Source organism: Eptesicus fuscus, chromosome 8 (genome assembly GCF_027574615.1).
Source record: "Eptesicus fuscus isolate TK198812 chromosome 8, DD_ASM_mEF_20220401, whole genome shotgun sequence".
Taxonomy (NCBI): Eukaryota; Metazoa; Chordata; class Mammalia; order Chiroptera; family Vespertilionidae; genus Eptesicus; species Eptesicus fuscus.
This window is the reverse complement of record NC_072480.1, coordinates 75,710,387-75,735,041: the sequence shown is the minus strand read 5'-3', so window position 1 is coordinate 75,735,041 and position 24,655 is coordinate 75,710,387. Positions and strand designations below refer to the sequence as shown.

General features: G+C 40.8%; 1 protein-coding gene across 6 annotated transcripts in view; it reads right to left on the bottom strand.

Annotated features, from left to right (window-relative positions):
- TMCO3 (transmembrane and coiled-coil domains 3) overlaps window positions 1-24,655 on the bottom strand; it is a 64,935-nt gene that overhangs the window by 31,949 nt on the left and 8,331 nt on the right. For 5 of the 6 annotated variants that reach the window (XM_054719985.1, XM_054719984.1, XM_028148773.2 and 2 more), the window contains 6 exons: window positions 22,424-22,615; window positions 20,592-20,720; window positions 16,652-16,744; window positions 12,612-12,798; window positions 8,949-9,069; window positions 1,556-1,751 (listed from right to left, as the gene is read on the bottom strand). In XM_054719985.1, the coding sequence (XP_054575960.1) occupies window positions 1,556-1,751; window positions 8,949-9,069; window positions 12,612-12,798; window positions 16,652-16,744; window positions 20,592-20,720; window positions 22,424-22,615 (918 nt within the window). The remainder of the gene's footprint in view (window positions 1-1,555; window positions 1,752-8,948; window positions 9,070-12,611; window positions 12,799-16,651; window positions 16,745-20,591; window positions 20,721-22,423; window positions 22,616-24,655) is intronic. The other variant, XM_054719983.1, reaches the window with a different exon arrangement.

Here is a 24,655-nt window from a genome sequence, read left to right as displayed (position 1 = left end):
CCCAATGGCAACATCTTAACAAATCATAGCACTAGGTCACAGCCAGGATACTGACATGTCACAGCGAAGAGAGGTGGAACATTCTGTCCCCGTGAGGATCCTTCCCACCCCCACCCCCTCCTTAATACCTGGCAACCAGCAATCTTCCCTCCGTTCTGAAATTCTGTCTTCATACATCTCACACAAACGGAATCATACAATACGCAGCCTTTGGGGTTGGCTTTTCTCATTCAACACAATTCCCTGGTAAGTCATGTACCAATGGTTTTAAAACCGGGTAGTCTTCCCTGATGTGGATGGACCACAGTGCCCATAGCCGGCTGAAACATTCACCTGCTGAAGGACAGCTGGGCAGCTGCTGTAAACATTAGCGTGTAAGTTTCTACATGAACCTAGTCTTCATTTCTCTGGGATACAGGCCAAGGAGAGCAAATGCTGGTAGTCTAGTGATGCCATTAGTACTTAAACCACTTAGGAGGGGGTCTCCCAGCATTTCCTCCATTCCCATGTGATGCTTGTCCTTTAAATAAGGAGAAGGCTGCCTCTAAAACAAACCTTTTATTTATTTTTATTATTTTTAAAATATATTTTATTGATTTTTTACAGAGAGGAAGGGAGAGGGACAGAGATCAGAAACATAGATGAGAGAAACATCAATCAGCTGCCTCCCGCACACTCCCACTGGGGATGTGCCCGCAACCAAGGTACATGCCCCTGACCGGAATCAAACCCGGGACCCTTCAGTCCACAGGCCGACGTTCTATCCACTGAGCCAAACCAGCCAGGGCACAAACCTTTTATTTTTAACCTTTCACATTTATGGTAAAAGAAGTTCTGTTGACTACCTTGTCATTATGGAACAGAACTAAAATTTGTTTTTAAATTAATCTTTTGTCAGATACAAAGCTGTTTAAAAGGGCATGAGTAGGGGGGATAGGAGGGGTAGTGGGGGAATAAGGACATATATGTAACACATTAATCAATAAAGAAATTAAAATAAAAAAAAAGAAACCCTAAAAAAATAGTTTAAGACAGAGTAAGATATTTGACACTGGTGGCTTTTCATTCTCACAGGTTTGCTTTTTGTTATTCCTCACTTGAAGATACTGTTTATATTGATTTTTTTGAGAGAGTGGAAGGGACGGAGAAAGAGAGAGAGAGATTGGTTGCTTCCTGCACGCACCCTATGGGGCACGGGCTGGTGCTCTAACACACCAACCAGGGCCAGATTTGTGTGTGTGTTTTTGGCGTACAGGATGATGCTCCAACTAACTGAGCCACCAGGCTAGGGTTAGATTTGTTTTTTAATGCAGCACTCCACAAATACTTTTTTAGCAAAATGCTTAAGAGTATGAGTTAAAACAGTTAAATAGGTTTAACTCATATTAATATTGATGTGTAGCATGATAACTGTGCATAAAATAAAAGAAATACTAATGAGTGTTTAAATATTTTAACTATTATTAAAATAAAAAGGCAAGAAACTGATCACAAGCGTTCAATGAACAGGTTATATAAATCAAATTACATAAATAACAAATATTATGAGAATTACCGTTAACATTAAAAAGATGAAAGCCGAGATTCCTAAGATAAGGATTTCTTTGTTCCCTTTACTTTCCATATGTAGCTTTCGATAATACGGTCCTATAAGGTAAGTCTTTATAACAAGACATAACAGAAAAACAGCAGCCAGCGAAAAAAGAATCTGACCAATCAAAACCAGTATTCGTAGTATTTCCATGACAATGCTAGGAAAGGAAAAAAAAGAGACATGTTATTTCACCTCTAAATATATTTCTCTAGAACCCAGTAAAACGATCTTCCACTATTTTCTAACATGTTGTAAAATAAAGGACCCAAATCACATACATTTTTATTTCTAAATATTAAGATAAAAACTATCAATCATATTAATCGCAGAAATTTTTATTTGAATCAATAAAGAAGCTCGATTACTTTGCAATCAATTCTTTGAAGCAAATGCGTTTTATAGGATGTAACGATCCTTAACTGACAGCTTGTATATCTCAGTGATAGTAATAAAATTTCTTCTCAGAAAATAACCCCCATTTGACATTCTTTATAAGGCGATAGTCACCCTGTAATATTACACTGCAGGCTCACATTAGAAGTGTAACTAAAGAATTCCAGTGACTTTCAGCAAAATATTCTCTTATCCCAAGTCAGAATTCTGAATTTTATGTCTATTACTTAGTCATAAAGAAAAGGATTCTGTACTAAGCTCCCAAAAATGGCACTACTATATATAGGATGTCCCCAAAAATGTCTGCACACTTTGAATGGTTATAAAGTTAGTATTAACAAACAGTTCATTTTCAAAATTTAATGTGATCTACAGAAGTGAATAATTTTTTTTGTCAACACCTGTTTTCAAACTGATGACTGTTTCTGTTTCAGGCACTGCTGATAACGTGAAGCAATGGAGCCACAAACATTAAGAATAAATATGTTTGGTATTTGTGTGCCCTCAATTCATCAACTGTTGCCATTTTTTTTTTACCATAAACTTTCTTTTATGTATCCCCATAAAAATGTCTAGTGGATAAATTTTCTTTGTTCAAAGCTTAGTCTGGCTTTATTCATTATTTCAAATCAGTTAGACCTGAAAGGGAGTGAAAATTGAGTTATCAGCTGTTAGTATGTATACTTTTTTTTTGGGAGGGGGGGAGACAGCCTGTGTCCCAAAAAAATGCATACACACTCTGAATAATTATAAAGGCAGTGTTTGTACTTCAACTGCATTTTTAAACTTCCAGTAGCATTTTAAGATGAATTTCCTTTGTTTTTCAGCTTAGTCTGGCTGAAAAGAAACATTCACTGAGTTATCAGCTGTCAACGTGTATATATATATGTGTTGGGACACCTTGAATTTCTAGCATTTACAATAATATACATATTTTGGTTTTTTAATATTTTATTTTTATTTATTGATTTCAGAGAGGGGAAGAGAGATAGAAAGAAAAAGAGAGAAACATCAATTTGTTGTTCCAGTTATTTATGCATTCCATTGGATGATTCTTGTATGTGCCCTGACCAGGGATGGAACCCAACATCTTGGCATATCAGGACGATAGCCAACCGAGCTAGGGCTACATATTTTCTTAAACTTGGCTCTCCACCATATTTAGGAAACCATTCAGTCCAAAGTTCCGGTTTAGAAGGTCTCAATGGAAGAATACAAATCTTATTTTGGTAGTTCCCCCCTTATTTGTGGTTTTGCTTTATTGGTTTCAGTTATCCACTGTCAACCATGGCCTGAAAATATTACATGGAAAATTCCAAAAACAACAACAGCACAATTCATAAGTTTTATGTGCACTGTTCTGAGTAGCATAATGAAATCCCTCACCGTCCTGCTCTGTCCCGCATGGTATGTGAATCATCTTTGTCCAGTGTCTCCACGCTGTATACATTACTTGCCTGTTAGTCTCTTAGTAGCTATCTTGGTGACCAGATCAACAGTTGGAGTATTAGAGCCCTTGTGTTCAAATAACCCTTATTTTACTTAATCATGATCCCAAAGCGCAAGAGTAGTGATGCTGGCAATTCAGATATGCCAAACAGAAGCTGTAAAGTACTTCCTTTAAGTAAAAAGATATGTATGCATAGGAAAAAAATATAGCATACATAGGGTTCATCACTATCTGTGTTTTCTGGTATCCACTGAGGGTCTTGAAACGTATCCCACAGATAAGCAGGGACTACTGTACTATGAGAGAATTCATTACAGCAGTCAGGCTTAAAATAGCAGCTCGGGACACAAATCTCAAGTTGCACATGATTACTTAGGGGAATCAGAACAGAGCTGGGATTGCAGCAAAGAAGCAAAGTCACTGTGAATGACTCCTCGTCTTTAAAGTGGGGGAGCCAGTGTGAGAAGTCAGGGTCTGCAGCCCGGGCAGGAATAGAAATGTGCTCACTGTGACAGAATAAAGTAGGCTGAGTCTACCTCAAATTCCTGACCAGTCTTCCACATTACATCAGTGATAATATTCCTGCAAAACTGTGATGATACCCTCCTAACATATCTCGTTCATGCTCCAGAGGCCTAAACAGCATGCTGGGAACATCAATCAGATGTCCAAAGCTCCTGTGACATTCAGATGAGCCCAGACTCCTTCACCCAGCGGCACCTTCCACTCTCCCTCAGCTGCAAAGTAGCTTACACCGGCCTTTGCTTCTTCTTTTTTTTTTTTTTCAATGTCTGTATAGCCAAAGTTATTGCACCAATTGTTAGTTTATCAAGACGTCACATGTGGTATGACCTTTTTTTGGGAAGTCATTATTATTAGCTCCCGTGTCTACGGCCATACCACCCTGAACGCGCCTGATCTTGGGAAGTCATTATTATTATCTTATTGATTTCAGAGAAAAAAGGAGAGGGAGAGAGAGATAGAAACATCAATGATGAGAGAGAATCATTGATTGGCTGCCTCCTGCACGCCCCCCACTGGGGATCCAGCCCGCAACCTGGGCATGTGCCCTTGACCAGAATCAAACCTGGGACCCTTCAGTCCGCAGGCCGACACTCTATCCACTGAGCAACCAGCCAGGGCCGGCCTTTGCTTCTTGACAGGCCATACTCTCCCCAGCTGTGGGGCCAGTGCACCCCACCCCAGGTTCTCCTCGCTGACTGGCTCAGCTGTGTCCTTCAGAGTTCAGCCTCAAAGTCAACTGCTCAGATGCCTTGCCAATCTGAAGTGGTCATCCCGTTGTTTGCGGACTCATCACCCCATTATAATTCTTTGCATAGCACTTACCTATACTAGGCATTTTCTTGTTGACCATTCACTTACTCATCATTCATTCAATATCTTCCCCAGACATCATGGCAACTCCCTAAGAGCGGCCATCCTCCCCTGTGCACGGCATGTTACAAGTGTTCTAGTCTCAGTCCAGTTTATTTAGCTGATAAAGAGATTGCAGCCACTTAAGAGATTGCAGCCACAGCCAGACAAGCATTGTCACCATCCCCATCTTACTGACAAGAAAGTGGAGGCAAAGGCCAAGCCATCACTCCAGGTCACGTGCCAGGTGTCTGGCGCCAGGGCTTGTGCTCCTAGTTGCTGCAGAGGCTCTGCAATCACCATGTCCAGGGCCTGCATCCAGATCTACCTCCAAACTGTCTATTAGGTGCATGATGGTGTGGATAAAATAGCCAAACAGCTCAGAAAGGTACTATTCTGCATCTCCATTTCTCTGTTTATCAGGTTTTGGCAAAGTTTCTATGCTAGCACAAGCCTCACTCATTTCAACAGCTGAGTCAGCATTCCATCATGTGTCTATGTCATCATTTTCTCAGCCAGACACCTGGGCTGTTCTAGGTTCTTGATGTGCTGAATGATGAGCTTCTGGGAGCATACTCATGTGCAACAGTCTATACTTGACAGACACTGCTAAATGGGCTGCCGGGAAGACTGCTCCAATTTCCACCCCCAACCAAGACCCCAGAGTGCCATTTTGCAATCCTGGGCATCATCCCACTTCTAAAGATTTGCAATATGACAGGTAAAAGAGCCATTCCTTTCCCATTGTATGAAGGGAGCATCTTCCATTTACTCATTTCTACATTAGCTGTTTACATTACTCACCTATTTTTCAAATTGGGTTATTCAAAAATTTATTAATTTGCAGGAGATTTTGATGAAATACGAAACTTAACCCCCTGTCTTCAATATGTGTACAAACATATTTTTTCCATTTGTCTTTGGCCTGCTTATCAAACGAGTACATGTACATATGTGTGTGTATGTGTGCACATATGTGTATGTGTGTGGTTGTTTACATGTATATGTGTGTACTTAAACAACTTTAATGCAGTAATACTTATCACTTTTCTTGTTCTTTATGGCTTCTAGAATTTGTGTTCTGCTTGAAGCAGAAAGGCCCTCCCATCTTCAATATTATAAATTCATCCATACTTTCTTCTAGAACTTCCATGGTTTTGCAAGATTTTAATTCTAATAATTCAAATCACTTTATTTTTAAAAAGTATTCTTTATCATAGGCTCTGTGCTCTGCTCATTACCCATGAAATATTTGGGGTAAAGAAGTTAATTCTTTCCTTTAGGAAAGATCAAGATTAATTCTAGCTTGGCTGGGTGGCTCAGTTGCTTGGAGTATCGTCCCATACACAAAAGGTAGCATGTTCAATTCCCAGACAGGGCACAGACCTAGATTTCAGGTTCAATATTGGTCGGGCGTATATAAGAGGCAATTGATCAATGTTCCTCTCTCACATTGATGTTTTTTCTCTCTCTCTCTCCCCCCCTCCTCTCTAAAAATCAATGAACATTTCCTTGGATAAGGATTAAGAAAAGATTAATTCTGAATAAAGCCTCCTAAAGAGGCAAAGTTTATATTATTATTAAAACTGATTTTATTTAAATTTTTTACTATAAATTTTCTCTGGTTATCAAAATTGGAAAAGAGGTTTTTCCCAAATTATATAGAAATGTATGTATAATAGATAATAAAAGTACCATAATCTATTACTCTACTCATTAATACCTTATTATATACTTGTTATTCATATATACATATATTTATGGTCTCTCCATGCATTTTTCTTTATGTAGTTCAGATAATATTGCATATTATTTTAATAGTTTTGAGATATAATTCTCATTCCATACAATTTACCCATTTAAAGTGTACAATTCAATGGTTTTCTAGTATATTCACAAAGTTGTGCAACCACCACCACAATCAATTTTAGAATATATTTCCACCTCAAAAAGAAACCCTGTATCCACTCCCACTCACTCCCCATTCCTTCTTCCTCTGCGCTTGACAACACCTGATCTCCTTTCTGTCCCTATGGATTTAACTATTCTGGATGTTTCATAAAATTGAAATCATACAATATATGGCCTTTTGTGACTGGCTTCTTTCCCTTAGCATAATGTCTTCAAGGGAAAATGACCTCAATACACGACCTTTAATAGTTACATATACCAGCGACTGGTCTAACTGCTTTATGGGATTCTCTCCTGTAGCCCTCATATAGTGCATGAGACAGGTCCTATTTCCATATTGTCCCCATTTTATAGGTGAGAAAAGCTGAAGCCCAGAGAGGTTTGCTAAGTTGTCAAAGCTGGCAAATGGCTGAGCTAGAACTCTAGGGAGGTCTTGCTCCAGGACATGAGCCCTGACCTCTGGAAATCTCAGTTAAAAAGGCATTCATTTTTAACATAGCTGAGTTATCTGAGAGCATAGAAGAGATCTTAATCATTCCGGGATTGCTGAAACTTATTATAATATCTGGCAAAGGTAAATACTAAAAAATACAAAATACTTCTACCCAACCCATGTGCAATGAGGTAGGTTTGTCAGTCAGGGCTTCACTTGGGTGGAACCTAGCAGGGCGATGAACATGCACATATACAATGTCACATCACACCTCAATGGAGGACTGCTTGTTTTAAAAAGTATGATGAATAGGACCTAGATACTCATACTAAATGTCCAGGATACAACTGAAAATCATTTATCACCACCACCACAACAAAAAAAACACACAACTTGAATGAGAAAAGATAATAAAAAGATTCCAACATAGAGATGAATCATTGTTAGAAATATCTGACAAAGAGTTTAAAGCAGCTATCATAAAATTAACTCAACAGCACTCAAAAATTCTCTTGGAAAAAAAAAAAAAAGAAAATCTCAGAAAAGAAATAGAAGTTATAAAAAGAAGAGCCAAATGTTAGATAAGCTAAATAGTAGAGTGGAGATGACAGAGGACAGAATCAGTGAACTTGAGGGCAGATCAAAAGACTTTACTCAGTTGGAACAGAAAGAAAATAAACTGGGGAAAAAAGGAAAAGTCTCAGAGGACTGTGGGACAAAAACAAACAAACAAATCACTGGAGTCCCAGAAGGAGAAAGCAAATGGAACTAAAAAATTACATGAAGAAATAATGGCTGAAATTCCTAAATTAGGCAAGAGACATAAATCTACAGATGCAAGCAGCTTAGCGAACACCCAATATGATAAACCCAAAAAGTGTTATGGACTTAATATTTGTGTCCCTCCAAATTCATATGTTGAACCCCAATGTGACAGTACTTGGAGGTGGGCCTTTGGGAAGTGATTGGGTTTAGATGAAGTCATACAGATTAGTACAGAAGAAATAAAGTAAAATGAGAAAGATTTTAGCATTTTAAAGTGGTTCCAAAAGAAATTTCAAAGTCTACTAATTTTTGACCAAAAGTATCATTACTGTAAGAGGTTAAAAAAAAAAATGTATCCTCTGGAAATATTTAAAGCACAATATTTACATGCATATAGTATATTTGCTTAAACAAATTCAAGTTTATAATCCTAACCCACATGCAATGTACCTTTAAATTGTACAGGGCACCCTATATTTTACAAGTGTATTTACTTTCTGGTGGGTATTTTTATAATATATTATATATGCAACCCAACCTACAACTTTTTGAGTAAATTTATTTTTCTCATTTGGCTTTTCCCACCAATATGAACCTAAGCAAGTACAGTTTGGGTTCTGGTATTATTTTATAGAAGACTAGGAAGAAGGATCAGGGAAAATGGTAATGAAGATGACAATGACAATCACTAATGATAGTGTGGGCACACACACACACACACACACACACACACACACACTACTATGTCCTAGGCATTTATATCTTAACTCTTTTAATCCTAACTATTCCATGAAGTAAGTACTGATATTATCCCCACTTTATAGATGAGAAACCTGAGGAAGAGTGAGGTTAAATAACTTGCCCAACCAATGTCCACAGAGCTAGAGTTTGAGTCTAGTTACTCCCGAGCCTATACAATGCTATACAAGCTCTGAACATATCTTTGGAAAAAGGTATCAAATAGTATTTTTACAAACAAATGATATGAAACCAGAAAAACCATGAAATAAAATAATATAAAAATGTACCTAGAGTATGTACTGGCTCCTGCTTGGATAAGAGTTGGCATGACCGCTATGAATAACCCCAGCTGTACATCCTGCATCACCAGCATTCCAAGCAACACAGCACTATAGTCAAGGTCACCTGCTTAAGAAAACAAAATATGAAAAGCAAATCTTTCCAGTATTTTAAATTGTCCCAAGTCAAAATAAAGTCATCATGCATATTTCCAAAATAATTAAATAATTTTGATCCTTTAAATGAGAATACAAACTTTAAAATTTCTTTGAGAGCAAACACTGTAACATTTTAAAGATTAAAAAATTTTGTAAAGAAAATCTCCCAAATATTTCCATGTTACTGGTTAATTATAAAATTACAGAAAAATGACATTATGACGAGATGGCATGGCAAACAATATGATAGGCCTGGATAATCATACCAATTTCACTGTGTCCCAGAAACACATGCAGCAGCAGTCTCCATCATCGATCTTTATTTCTTCCCTAAGCTATTCAAGAGAGACCTGGCCCCATCCCTTTCTGGTCACATCTGCTGAGCAGAGCCTAGTGGCACGGGTCACTTTCCTTCAAACTCACCATCACCACCACACTGAAGATCCCTTCCCTTTGTGACTAAAGCAGATTTGGTATAGAAATACTGATTCATATGGACAGAATAGGAAAGCAGTAACCAGCACTGGCTGAAGGGACTACACAATTTCTCTGGAGAGAAAATGATGCAGCTTTGGGGAACGCAATACTTCACATAGGCCTCAAAATGTCTCCATTTTCAACCAATAGCTCTTGGCTTTGGAACTTTTTATTTCTTTAAAAAAAATGGTGTTTTTTTTCATTTATGTTTGAGTGTTTCAAACATGATTGTTTTAAAGAGTTTATTAGATTTTCCCACAAATAAACAGAATTCATATTCTGATAATTGAGTTTGTTAGTCATCTTTTCTAGCCACTGATGTCTTCATAGGTACTGGTATTATAGTATACTAGAGGCCTGGTGCATGAAATTCATGCACTTGGGTGGGGGAGGGGGGATCCTGCCACTGCTGCTGCGCTCCACAGTCGTGAGCCTGGCTCAGGGCTTTTGGCTGAGCGGTGCTCCCCCTGTGGGAGCACACTGACCACCAGGGGGCAGCTCCTGTGTCAAGCGTGTGCCCCCTGGTGGTCAGTGCACATCACAGCGACCTGTGGTTCCACAGTTCGGTCGATTTGCATATTAGCCTTTTATTTTATAGGACTAGTGGCCCAGTGCACGAAATTCGTGCACATTAAAAGGGGATTAATTAGAGGAAATAATTTAATATTCCTATTTGCCCTTTATCTATAATAGAAAAGTCAGAGATAAAAGAAAATTAGTAAAATGTATATGAAAACCTTCCTCCTGTCAGAGTCTGGGGCACACCACGGGACCCAGAGTCAAGTCCCCGCCCACCCACATGTGCTTCAAAATTGCATGAGACCCAGACCCGGCTGCACCCTCCCCCCCGCCATTGGGCTAGATCCAGACCCGGCCAGTCCCACCCTTGTCGTCCCACCCTTGTCAAACCCCGCCGGGCAGGGGGCGTAGCCTCAGGTGCCCTGGCCCAGTGCCAGGATGGGGCCGTGGCCTGAGGTCCCCCAGATGGGGTGGGGGGTGTGTGCCTTGTGGTCCCCCGTCAAGCCCCGCCAGGTGGGGGGCATGGCCTGAGGTCTCCCGTCAAGCCCTGCCAGGCGGGGGGGGCGCAGCCTCAGGTCCCCTGTCAAGCCCCGCTGGGTGGGGGGCGCAGCCTGAGGTCCCCTGTCAAGCCCCGCCAGGCGGGGGGCGTGGTCTCAGGTCCCCTGGCCTGGCGCTGGGGCGGGGGTTGCAGCCTGAGGTCCCGCGCCTGTCACCGGGGCAGGGGGCGAGGTCTGAGGTCCCTGCCAAGCCCTGCCAGGTGGGGGGCATGGCCTGAGGTCCCCTGGCCTGGTGCCAAGGCAGGAGGCTTGGCCTGAGGTCCCCCAACCTGACGCCAGGGCAGGGAGCACAGTCTGAGATCCCCTGTCAAGCCCTGCTGGGTGGGGGGCATGGCCTGAGGTCCCCTGTCAAGCCCCATGGAGGCGGGGGAGGGCGTAGCCTCAGGTCCCTGCTAATTGCTCGTTAAGGCTCCTTAAGGGAAGTTGGCCTCAGCTGTGAGTGCAGCCATCTTTGTGATGGAGTGGTGGTCAATTAGCATATCCCCTCTTTATTAGATAGGATAGGTTATAATAGGAGTTCCTCTTTTTTTCCTACTTCATTACTGGTGTACCCCTTCACCTCCCTCTATCACTTGGTCTTGTGAGGGAAGGTCCTAAGCACCAAGCCACAGGGACACTGGAAATAAATGAAACCACAAAGGTGCTGACAGCTAGTCTAATTGCTAGCAGGAAGGCTGCACCCATGGCCCACATATCGGCAGAAGAGACCAGATAGTTTTTTCCAGCCTCACACTCACTTGTGACATCAGTGGGAAGCCCCTGATGTCACAAGTGAGTGTGGCCTGGCCAGTGTGGCTCAGTTGGTTGAGCATTATCCCAGCAGGAGGTCACCGGTTTGATTCCCGGTCAGGGCACATGCCCCAGTTGCTGTGGACTTGATTCCCAGTAGGGGACATGCCTGAGGTAGCCTATCACTGTTTCTCTCTCATCAATGTTTCTATCTCTTTCTCCATCTCCTTTCCTCTCTCTGAAATCAATAAAAACATATTAAAAAAAGAAAAAAGAGTGAGTGTGGTCCTTGAGGCCCCCTGTGACTCGCGGAGCCCCAGGCCCTTGGCCAGCTCTGCTCACGGCCAGGTCGGTTTTACTGCAGAGTTCAGGCAAACTGCTCTGTTCTCTCTTCACGTTTTCCCTTTCATCTCTGCGTTGCTGCAGGGTGAGTATCAGTGTGAAGGTACTATGACATCTGAACCCTATTTTTTACTGACTTTTACAAAATAAGAGCAAAACAGTGAAAGTTACCATAATGAATAAACATGATGTAGAAAGTGTCAAAGCTGTCAAAGCTTAACTGCACGAAAGACAGTTAAACTGCCATCGAGCCGCACCTCAGAACATTCATTCCTAAGCGTCCTATCAAGTCTGACTTCACTATACACAACGATTTAGAGATGCGAGCGTTTCATACACACAGATGACACTAACACCAAAGTAGAAGAGGTGAAAGTACCTTTAATTACCAAAGTACCTCATATATTTTATAGAAGAAGGTGTCAAACGTACATCAATTCCCAACACTTGCCAGAATCAAAGCAACATACATCAATCACATTGTTTTTTAGGTTGCATGTAACACCACCAGTCGGCCGTAGTGTAGTCAATAAGCACAGTGAATTAGAATTCTGGAGCTGGGTAATTTCAGGTTGGGTGCAGCACACTAATCTCTTTAACCCACCAATTCCACAGTACAGTTTGCAATGTAGATTCCCTTCTCTTAAAATGCTCCTCAAACTATTCTCAATTTGTGAGCATATAAAAAGACATTTTTCTTAATCAAATGGAGGTTTGGAGAAGCTGAGATTACAGGGACAATAATTCCTAAGGGAATGTCCATAAGTATTAGGAAAGCCCCAAGGAGGGAGTACGAGTTGCAATTTTTTTCTAACAGGCCTTCGGAGTGGATTCAAGTCAATTAAATATGTACTGCTTCAACACATATTTAGAAGAGGTCATCACCTACCTTCTTTTTCACCCCGGGCACTGCCCACGAGGAATCTGGACACTAAGGGTGTGCTTGATAAGGACAAACAAGTAGAAATGAAAACGCTCTGAGTGGGTCTGATCTGTAAAAGGTGTCCCCATAATAAGCCAAATGCAATCATTAATAGTGTCATATAACATGGTCCTTGTAAGGATATCTTCCACACCTTAAAAAGAACACATTTATTTATACATTTTAGTGACGACAGACCATCTCTTGACTAGCATTATGCTGAGCACGTGCATACATACTGTCCAGTAAAGGGGCAGGCCTGAAATTCTGCAGTAGATACATCAGCACAAATCCAACATCGTAATGTTAACACAAGAGAGACAGTAAACACTAACTTAAGGCTTCCCCAGGTCTAGGAATTGTTATAGGAACTAAACAAACATGTCTCTGTGTATATACATATTTGTGTGCATATAATTTAACCCTCAGGACACATCTCAGAGGTAGATATCATTGTCTCCCCCATTTCTAGGTGAAAACACCAGACCACAGAGGTTATTAGGTCATTTGACCGGGTCCCATGGAAGACAATGTGAGGACATAAACCCAGGCAGCATGGCTTAATAATCAAACACAAATTGATTAGACACCTCGGTATGCACTTAGCACTGCACTAAACATGATAGAAAATGTGAAAGAAATCAGGTTTGATTCTAACCCTCTGGCGTTTTCAATCTAGTTGAAGAGACAACATAATAAAAACTCTCTGATATTTATACAAATGTGATTACATATTAACAAAAGAAATTAACCCGAAACTCATCCTAGGCTACGTTAAAGGACTTGTTTTGTTCTCCTCACAGCACCCTCCCAATTAAAACTGATTCCCTCATCCAGGCCCTCTGCTCAAAGAGCTCGTGGAGGCCCAGAAGAACGGGGCAGGAGAGGCATGGCTCAGCACAGCTCTGGAACAGTGAAGTCAAAGGCAAACGCTGAGGCCCCACCAGCTGGCAACCTCGTCTGTGTCTCAACGCATCTACTCACCTTTGGGTGCCCTAGAGCGTGTGAGCTTTTCCTTCCCCTGCTCTGGTTTGTGGTCAAAGCAATACTTCTTGCAAAACCAATGACATTTTCTTTGGGAATCAGGGCGGCTGGGAGGCTCTTTCTAGGCTGGTATTGATTTCCTGCTGTGGCCAAACAAGCAGAAGCCAACGCTGGCCCTCACCACGGCCATGACCGGCTGCGAGCCTGCTGGTCCACCTGTTCAGGAAATCAATTACAGGAGCCTCCCAACTCCATAAAGTCCCAACTGGAGGAGACCAAAAGAGGTAACTGAACTGAGTGCTCACTCAATTGAGTGCTCGGCCCTCCAAGCAGACCCAAATCTATCTCCTGCCATGTGATTCTGGTCCCCCAGGCCCCACTCTCTCCTTCCAGAAAGGCACAAGTTACCCTCACAATGGCTGTTCCTCAAAAGTTCAAATTTCATGTTCTTGACTTCTTATATTTGGCAGTGATGTTATCATAAAACGAATCTCTTCCAAATCATTCTTCCTCTTCCTGTATATTACAGCTAAGGAGCAATGAAGGACCAGAGCAGACCCACACAGCCAGCTGCAGCAACTAAGGAGGCTGAGTATGTTGGATTGTAGGGTTCACAGGTATTAGGTAGCCCCTTCTGTAAGTAGTGTTAGCCCTCAGTTAGAGTATTCCTGCCCACACGGGACATCTGGAGTTCAGGCTTGAACCTGTCACTAACTGGCTGTGCACCTCGAATAGGTAATGATCTCTCTTCTTTAGTTTCCACTAAAGTTTTCTCTGTAGAGAAAAGTGAGACGAAATAATTTCTGAGGCCCAGAGCGAACCTTTGACTTTATTGTCAGGTGTCATGCTACACCTTGGTCTAGAGCAGTGATTCTCAAGCTTTCTAATGCCGTGACCCTTTAATACAGTTCCTCATGTTGTGGTGACCCCCAACCATAAAATTATTTTTCGTTGCTACTTCATAACTGTAATTTTGCTACTGTTAATGAATTGTAATGTAAATATCTGTGTTTTCCGATGGTTCTCAGCCTAAGACCATTGGAAAATACAGATATTTACATTACAATTCATTAACAGTAGCAAAATTACAGTTATGAAGTAGCAACGAAAATAATTTTATGGTTGGGGGTCACCACAACATGAGGAACTGTATTAAAGGGTCACGGCATTAGAAAGCTTGAGAACTACTAGTCTAGAGGATTGGGATCTATTTAGCCTGAGAAGCAAGGTAAGGAGGGAACGAAAGAAAAGACCCGAGGGAGCATCTTTCAGAAACTTCCTGTCCAATGTGGGACCTTGCCCTCACAGAAATGCAGGCCCTCAGGCTGCCCATATCTGTAGCTCTAGGTCAGCAGGAGCCCCAGGCCACTCCTCGGACATCAGAGTCTAAGAAGCACTGACAAAAATTCTCCCAGCCAAGACCCTGCTTCCTGTGCTTCGGGACCACACACCCAGATGCACACATCAGCCTAAACTGCCCTCTCCAGTTCTTCTTCCTCTTTCTTTTCCTAGGACTTCTGTTCACAACTCGCCAAAGGACAGGGATCATATTGACTATATACAATGCCTTACACTCAGAATCTACCAAAGGTCTGGAACATCACACTCAACAAATGTTTGTTGAGAGAACAAATAAGAAATAAAGGAGAAGAAAATACAACTCTTGCCTCCATTATTTTATAATCTATTTAGAGATGAAAGCTGGTGAACTATCTATACTAATAAAAGGGGTAATATGCTAATTAGACCAGGAGACCTTCCGGACATCCTTCCAGACAAAGCCATGGTGGCAGGGCCAAGGCAGAGGCGGTTAGGGGCGATCAGGCCAGGAGGAGGGGGCAGTTGGGGGGGATCAGGCCAGCGGGGGGAGGGGAGCAGTTGGGGGCGAGAAGGCTAGCAGGCAGAGCAGTTAGGGACAATCAGGCAGGCAGGCAGGTGAGAAGTTAGGAGCCAGTGGTCCCAGATTGCGAGAGGGATGTTCGACCGCCGATTTAGGCCCGATCCCACAGGCAGTGGACCTAAACCGACAGTTGGACATCCCCTGAGGGGTCCCAGATTGGAGAGGGTGCAGGCCAGGCTGCGGGACACCCCCTCCCCATGCACGAATTTTGTGCACCAGGCCACTAATTATGATATAAAGCTAAAAGAACAGTTTAAGTGAAGCTAGAAGAATGAAGTAAGGCAATGGATGATGACTTACTAATAAATGACTCAACCAATGGTACCAGTGGGCAGAACAGAAAGACCACAGCTTTCCTCAGCGACAAGGAAGAAGTCATTTTCAGATTTCCATGTTTTTGAATAGTTTCTAGTCAGACCTTTAAGAGATTTCACCGAAGACCTCAGAGGGCCCTTCCAACAATTATTATTTAGAAAACCCTATTCAGTAATTTTCTACCATTACAGGAACACCTGGGTAATCAACCCACACAGCAGAAGCGCTATCAACTGAGAACGACTACACTAGACACTTCAGGTGCTCTAGCATTTTGCCAGTTACTTATATCTGAGAAATAAAAAGAAATGTGTTAATTAATAATGTAGTTGATTAAGAAGATATCAGTCTTCTGCAATCCGAGCCCAGGGGCCTAGAAAGGGATAGGATGCATTCTTGGTGCATGTCAAGTTTCAGGGACAGCACACGGGGGACTTGGGGACTGGTAAGTGAGGATCCATGTCAGAGTTGAAGGGACATTACAGAGTCCAGCTCACAAGACACAAAGAACACTGCCCAAAGTCACATATTCAGTTCCTAGATATTAGTGGGGAGTACAGAGGATTTTTAGGGCAGTGCAACTGTTCTGTGTGATATCCTAATCAGAAGATGGACAAATGGAGTTTTCAATAGAAAAAAATGAGGCCAAAGAAAACAAGGTGAAAGAATAACAGGATGAACTGAGGAGACACATGGGAAAAGAGGTCAGCAAAATGATAGCCAAGTCATGAACAGATGTTAACAGTAAATAAACCAAAACCATATTATGTTAAATTGGGGGCAATAACACAGATTGATAAATCCTTACCTTTCTCAGCTTTTCTGGGGAAAATTCTAAGCCAACAAGAAAAAGAGTGAAAAACACACCAAATTCTCCTAATGTCTCCACTTGCACAATAGACTGAAAAACAAGAAAATTTTCAAAACATGTAATTTAATATATTTAACACATTAAGTATATTTACCAGAACATCTTGTACTAACATAGGGACTACCCCCAAATAAATATATTTTTCAAACAAGTAATTCTTTGAATTTCCTCTATCCGAGAAAACCTGGACTTCCAGATTATAGTGGGGTTTTTTCTTTTTTTCTTGATTATCTGGAGGAATAGTTTTATTTTCTAAGAACTAGCTCATGAATTCACCTGTTTTAAAGTTCATTAACTGCTGATCTGTTATCTTCATTAGTTCCTTTCTTTAGCTTTCTTTGGGGGATGGGGAGGCATTAAACCTGAGTTTAAGGATGAAGTAATTTAGAGTGGTTCACTCTCATTTGGGTTTCAGCATGACTAAGTGTATGAATTTTTTCCTGAGTACCACATTTGGTCACATTCCCACAGGTTTTGATATACAGTGTTCTTAGGTTCTATATTTGTTTTGATCCTTCATTTGCTATTTATTTTTAATGTTATTACATTATAGTAGATAATTTTGTTTATACTACTATATTTGGTACTATTTATATTATGTATTTACATTTGAGATTTTCATTGTTTAATTTTTTAAAAAAATGTTCCCTGAACATCTGATAATAAAGTACAGGCTCTCAAGTATCTGTATGCTGTCCTGACCCCAAAACACTTACTCAGTCAGCTATTAACATTATGAATCCTGCCCTCTTTATTGGCATCTCTCCTCCTTTCAATTTTAATTTCTTAGTTGCTTTTATTTTTCTTTATTGATTAAGGTATTACATATGTGTCCTTATCCCCACATTGTCCCCCCACCAACCCCCCACTCATGCCCTCACCCCCCTATTGTCTGTGTCCACTGGTTAGGCTTATATGCATGCATACAAGTCCTTTGGTTGATCTCTCCCCCTTACCTCCACCCTCCCCTACCTTCCCTCTGAGGTTCGACCATCTGATCGATGCTTCTGTCTCTGGATCTGTTTTTGTTCATCAGTTTATGTTGTTCATTATATTCCACAAATGAGTGAGATTATGTGATATTTATCTTTCTCTGACTGGCTTATTTTGCTTAGCATAATGCTCTCCACAGTTCCATCCATGCTGTTGCAAAGGGTAAGAATTCCTTTTTTTACAGCAGCATAGTATTCCATTGTGTAGATGTACCACCGTTTTTTAATCCACTCACCTGCTGATGGGCACTTAGGCTGTTTCCAAATCTTAGCTATGGTAAATTGTGCTGCTATGAACATAGGGGTGCATATATCCTTTTTGATTGGTGTTTCTAGTTTCTTGGGATATATTCCTAGAAGTGGGATCAAATGGGCGTTCCATTTTTAGTTTTTTGAGGAAACTCTATACTGTTCTCCATAGTGGCTGCACCAGTCTGCATTCCCATCAGCAGTGCCCGAGGGTTCCTTTTTCTCTGCATCCTCGCCAGCACTTTATTTTGACTTAATCTTTATTGTACTCTCCTCCATATTATCTGCAAACATATATCTTTTAATAGGAAAGTTTATTCTATTTACATTTATTGTTATAACAGATACTTTTCTTACTTCTTTCATGTCTTCTGATTTTTATGTTTCCTGACTGCTATTTTTAATTTTAATTTTCTTCCCTTTTAAAAATTAGGCTGTAATCTATGACTTCAAAGTAACATACTTAAACCTGCACTTCTCAACTTAATAAATGAAAGCCTATCAACTTCCTCCTAGGAAAAGATAGATATTTTAGTACAATTATACTTTCTCTTACCCACCTCCCATTTTTGACTAGTGTGCTCTTGCATTTTTATCTTGGACTATTGTAATTACATTATTTTTCCATGTTATAGTTGATTTATTAAGAATTATAATATTTATAGTATCCAGTTGTATCTATTTAGCTATTTAGCCTTAATTCTTTGCTTATGAGCTATCTTTGCTGTTAAGCGGGGGGACGGGGTGGGGAGAAAACAGCTGTATTTGTTATTGCTTGCAAATACTCTGGAAAGGGAGGGATATGACATGAACAGGAAGAGATTTTTCACTTACAGCTTTTTATTGTTTTCAATCATGTGAACATTACCTATTCAAAAAGTTAAATTAAAACCATTCTTCCCAGAGGCCACCCTGCCAAGTTGAGCCCGGTCCATGAGGGCACTCCCACATTGGTTAGCTATTCTACCACTCACTAAGGTTCCAGGCTTTTAGCTTGGAGCAGTTGAGCACAACTTCTTCTCACCCAGCTAATCTTACCCACTGTTAAGATTAGTTTGATGTGCTCTAGCTCAGCGGTCACCAACCAGTGGTCCGTGGACCACTAGTGGTCCATGAGGCCCGAAACGTTGGCAACCACTGGTTTAAGGAAACCTTTGGAGCAGCGGTGCCAACCGGTGGTCCGTGGACCACTGGTGGTCTGTGAGGTCTGAAAGGTTAGCGACCGCTGCTCTAGCTGGTTTGGCTCAGTGGATAGAGTGTTGGCCTGCGGACTGAAGGGTCCCAGGTTCAATTCCGGTCAAGGACACATGCCCAGGTTTCGAGCTCAATCCCAGTAGGGGGTGTGCAGAGGGCAGCCGATCAATGATTCTCTCTTATTGATGTTTCTATCTCTCTCTCCTTCTCCCTTCCTCTCTGAAATCAATAAAAATATATTAAAATAAGTAAAATACGTAAAAATAATTAGTTTGGTGTGATGATTTCTTTGTACCCTCTTCTGCTGTTTTCCAGTCTGAGTCAATCACAGAGGTCCTTTTGACCTGATACACGTGTTAATCAGCAGTGAGGAAATGAGGCTGCAAGTGGAGCATTCCACAACTCTCCCCCATTTGCCTACTCCTATTCTATCCAACTGGGAAGCATCAGTGAGGTCTGCAAATTCTGTTGCCTATTTTTCACCGTCCTATATTGTTCCTTCTGTGTGGGCTCATGGCACCTATTCTTGGAGCACTCTTTCCATTTTGTCCAAATTGTACATATTTAAGTGAGAAATTTTAAAACCCCCAAAATGCTGGGAACCTCCTTACTGTAAAAAATGCTGTCAATGTAAGATGATGCTCACTTCAATTTGTTCAGCAAACAGCCTCTAGCAAAAGCAACTTCAGTGCCTCACTGTCTCTCGGGGTTCTCACAATACCCTACATTTATGATTAATAATTCCTCACTACTTTATCAGTTTTCAATGTACTAAGAATTTTAAAAAATACATTTAATCTTGCATTTTTAGTTGCTTTTAGTCTCTGAATAATATAGCCCATCAACTACTGGAAATAGAATCTTTAAAACTAATATAATTTAAAGACATGATCAGGGTTATTTTCTCTAGTCAAGTCACCCTTTCCTTAACAAACAAAATTATTTTCTTATGGTGTAGAGCTTTCTTATGAAACTTTAACCTTTTGCACTCGGATGTCGAGTGTGACTCGACACGGTTAGCATCGAGATTAAAATTACTCTTTGAATGTATCAATAATTTGAAATGTAAAAAAATCCAAATAAATAAGTTTGTATGAAAAGAAACTCCAGTTTTTTATTCTACTGCCGCGCTTTGTAAAATCTGGGGTATTTAAAAAATTAACCTTTTGCACTCGGATGTCGTGTGTGACTCGACACGGTTAGCATCGGTAGCAGGAATCGAGAAAAAAGCAAGCGAGTGCAAAGGGTTAAATCCCGAGTAGAATAAAGGAATCGAGAAAAAAGCAAGCGAGTGCAAAGGGTTAAAGGGCATCTTCTTTAATATGAATTATAAGAAATTGTTATCTTCATTAATTCAAGTTCAAAACTTTTTATGAATGTTTTCATGGATGTTTCTTTTGTACTGTTAAACAGACACTGCAATGGTTAAATTGTGTTCTTACCTTAATACTATTTAGTCCTGAAGGTCCCAGAAGAACACCACAAATAATATAACCAAACATTGTAGGCAATCCTATTGTTGTGCATAGCCAGCCACAAGGTAAAGACAACATTCCTATGGTAACAATGTCCTAATGCAAGAATAAACAAGAAATACAAAAATTTAAGATAATAGTTGGCAAGAAAGGCTGGTTAATGGAGAAAGTAGGCTGGGATAGTATCATGATTTCACTGAATGAGAATAAAGGACAGATGATGAAACCAAGGGAGGGAATTTTTACTACTACAGTGTACTATAGAGAAGTTGAAAACATGAAGAATCTATTCTGGGAATAGATAAGGTTAGCTCCTAATGGTCTAACAATTATAGCAAAATTTGTCTGTTTTGCTTAAATCCTGTAACAGTATTCTTAGAATTCTGAGCACTAGCGCTCTATTTAGTCTTCTAATCTGGGAAATCTTCAGAGCTGGTGTCCTAGTTTAACTACTTACCTTCTCCATTGGTTTCCCCACCACATAAAGTCAATATAACCATCACAGTCGTGATTGACTTAGGCAAGAATCATCAGTGGGTGCTACAACTACTGGTGAAAGTTTGACAAGGAGCAGAATAGTTATAGTCTCAAAATATTTCCCCAGAAATTATGTATTACCTACAAAGGTAAAAACAAGAGTAACTTATAGTGGAGACCGCACCCATTCAGAGGGCACTAATGTGTTCATTTTGCAGACTCAGCCCTTCCCAGTTGCTATTCCAGCCACAACCAAAGAAAGCAATACATCTGCTGAGTTTTATCTAATGATTCAAGTCTATTAATATAGGGGTCTGCCCCTCACAGTAGCCCGATCTTCCTCTCAGCCTGTCTGTGTTGACACCATCTCTAAGAGTAGGTAATTTGCCTGGGTTTCTTTTCCTGTGTCAGGGAGCTCTGCTAGAGACCTGACAGTTTATTTAGACCCTGCCAGCCTTCCCTGAGCAGGCTGAACCATGTCACTCATATCTATTCCCTATTTCTGTCCAAACCCAAACAGTGATCTTGAACCATAACACCATCAACTTCAAGCCTTTACGTAATTCTATATTCTAGAATGGTTTCCTTAGAGTTCAGAGGTCTGTACCTAACTCAGTCTGGAATGCCAGTCACTGGTGGAGGAGACAGTTCTCACACTGTAACCCCCACTCCCAGTCTAAAGAAAGCCATATGTGCACTGACTAGTTTGGCTCAGTGCATGGAGCATTGGCCTGCAGACTGAAGGGTCCCGGGTTCGACTCCGGTCAGGGGCATGTACCTTGGTTGCAGGCACATCCCCAGTGGGGTGTGTGCAGGAGGCGGCTGATCGATGTTTCTCTCTCATCAATGTTTCTAACTCTTTATCCCTCTCCCTTCCTCTCTGTAAAAAATCAATAAAATTATATATATATATATATTTTAAAAAGCCATATGCGATACCTTAGCCAAAACTTCTCTGCTTCATAAGAATGTTCTATTTTAGTGAATATCGTTTTTAGATAGCTGAAGCTTTAATCCCATTATATAACTCAAAAAGTCTTCCAAACTCTCCAAAGCAAAATTAATTTTCATTTTAAACATTAAAATGCTTCATTCTTTTGGGGAAAAATAAAAAATTAAAAGTAAATGTTTTAAATTACAGAAAACGTAGGGAATTCTAGTAGACTCTCTCTACTAGGAAGAAGGCTGCATACCCTAATATAATGCTCAGAAAATAGAGCTCGATCTTATTTGACATGTATACCAGGAGCTGGGAGGGGAGTTGTGGAAATTAAGCCCAGCACACAATTTTGAGAGGAGAGCAAGCAGACAAGACAGAATACCTTTATGAAGTGGTGATCTGCACGTGGGATTGTTGAATCTCTGGGCTTAGTCAAAATATACTGGTTGTTCTGGGAGTCAATCAGCATGCTAAGACCTAAGTCATCCTCCACTTCCCGTTTTGTGAGATTTTGCTTGGAGTTGGCCTCTTCTTCCTCCACCCTCAGAACTGCCTCAAAATTGACCCCTTTGACCTGTAAGAATAACCAATATTATGTAATGAAAACCAATAAAGTGTTTTCAAGTTCAATATCTAGAGCAGTGATGGCGAACCTATGACACGCGTGTCAGCACTGATGAACATTTATTGATCTTTCTTCAGCACTGACACGCGTAGCCATTTCTGATGACACGCGGCTGCTGAGGTTTATTAAATACAATTATATATAACAATTATACATTTATGTTACTTAAACTATAAATATCGCGAAATAATGTTTTTTCCTCAAAGTGACACACTACCCGGAGTTATGCTCAGTTTTTTGGCAAAGTTTGACACACCAAGCTCAAAAGGTTGCCCATCACTGATCTAGAGAATAAATTTTACACAGAAGAATAATAGTTACGTTTTTAGTATTTTGTCAAGTGTGAAGAAAGATCAATAAATGTTCATTAGCATTAATTTGAAAATTTTCAATTACAAAAGTGATTTTAAGGATGGAAGTGTTTAAGATTTCTATTACTTCTAAATACCTACTTTACCTAATTCTGCGGGTGACATTGTGATGTGTAAAAATACAGGGGTAGGCAAAAGTAGGTTTATAGTTGTGAGTACATGAAATAGTTTATTCTTGTATTCTCATAATCATAGCCTGCATGACTTTTGCCATATGAACTGTAGACCTACTTTTGCCTGCCCCATAGGTCTTCATCCCCTTTCCTGGCTTAGAGCTCCCCAAACCCATGTAATTCTCTAAGTGATAATGAGCGATGGGAACATCTCTTGTTATAGTCGGTCCTTTGTCCTTGGTTCCTGAAATAGCTCCCGAGCGAGATGAAAGAAGTATCTTATTATTAAGCACAAGCCCTAGCAACCTTACCTGATTTTATATTTGTGAGGTGCTATTTGGAAAGCCCTCAGGTAACCACAGGACTGGGCTGGTCATCAGAGGAACTAAGCATATGATGAGAGGGTTGACCTTTCAGCCCTACCCAGACCTCCAAGAATGGAAAGGGGCTGGAGACTGAATTAATCACAAACCTACATAATGAAGCTTTCATGAAAATCCTTCAAGAACGGGGTTCAGAGGGCATGGGAACGCTATGCTCTTTCCTCACACCTTGCCCCATGAACCTCTTCCATCTGGCTCTTCCTGAGTTGTATCCTTTAACTGGCAATCTAGTAAGTAAACTGCTTTCCTGAGTTCTGTGAGCTGCTCTAGCAAATTATGGAACTCGTGGAGGAGGGTTGTGGGATCCTCCAAGGTGACAACCTGGGACTTGGGGTTGGTGTCTTACATTGAGGGAATAATCTTGGACTGAGCCCTTATCTATGGAGTCTGTGCTAAGCCCAGGCAGAGTCAGAACTTGAAAACTGTTTCATGGGGGGAAAACCCTGATGCCCTAGGACAGTGGTCGGCAAACTGCGGCTCGCGAGCCACATGCGGCTCTTTGGCCCCTTGAGGGTGGCTCTTCCACAAAATACCTCGTGCGGGCGTGCACGTACAGTGCGATTGAAACTTCGTGGCCCATGCGCAGAAGTCGGTTTTCGGCTCTCAAAAGAAATTTCAATCGTTGTACTGTTGATATTTGGCTCTGTTGACTAATGAGTTTGCCAACTACTGCCCTAGGAGTACAGAAGTGTTCAGGGAGCAGTGATTAAAGGGAACGAGTGTTTTACTTTCAAGGGCATATTCTTTCAAAAATTCATAGCCCTTAAAATGCTTATGAGTTCTCCTCCATCCCGTAATTTGAAAATTTTAAAAACACCCCATTCCTTTCACTCAATTTTCATTCTCCCACCTTTTTTCTCTGATCTTGTTATAATTTGTTCAGTTTTTGTGTGTGTTTTTTTGTTTGTTTGTTTTTCTTTTTATTACCTAACCCATTTCTGAGTCCATTCCAGGACTCACAATTTCCAACACTAATCTCATTTATTCCCCCAAAGAATCCTGAACATGTAACAGTGAGCAGTCTAAAATCTTGCTTCTGATATGGAGATCATTTCCCATAAGGAGTTTATTGCTCCTCTGGCCAGTCAGCATTGAAACCCAACTGTCCAGAGCAAGCCTTCT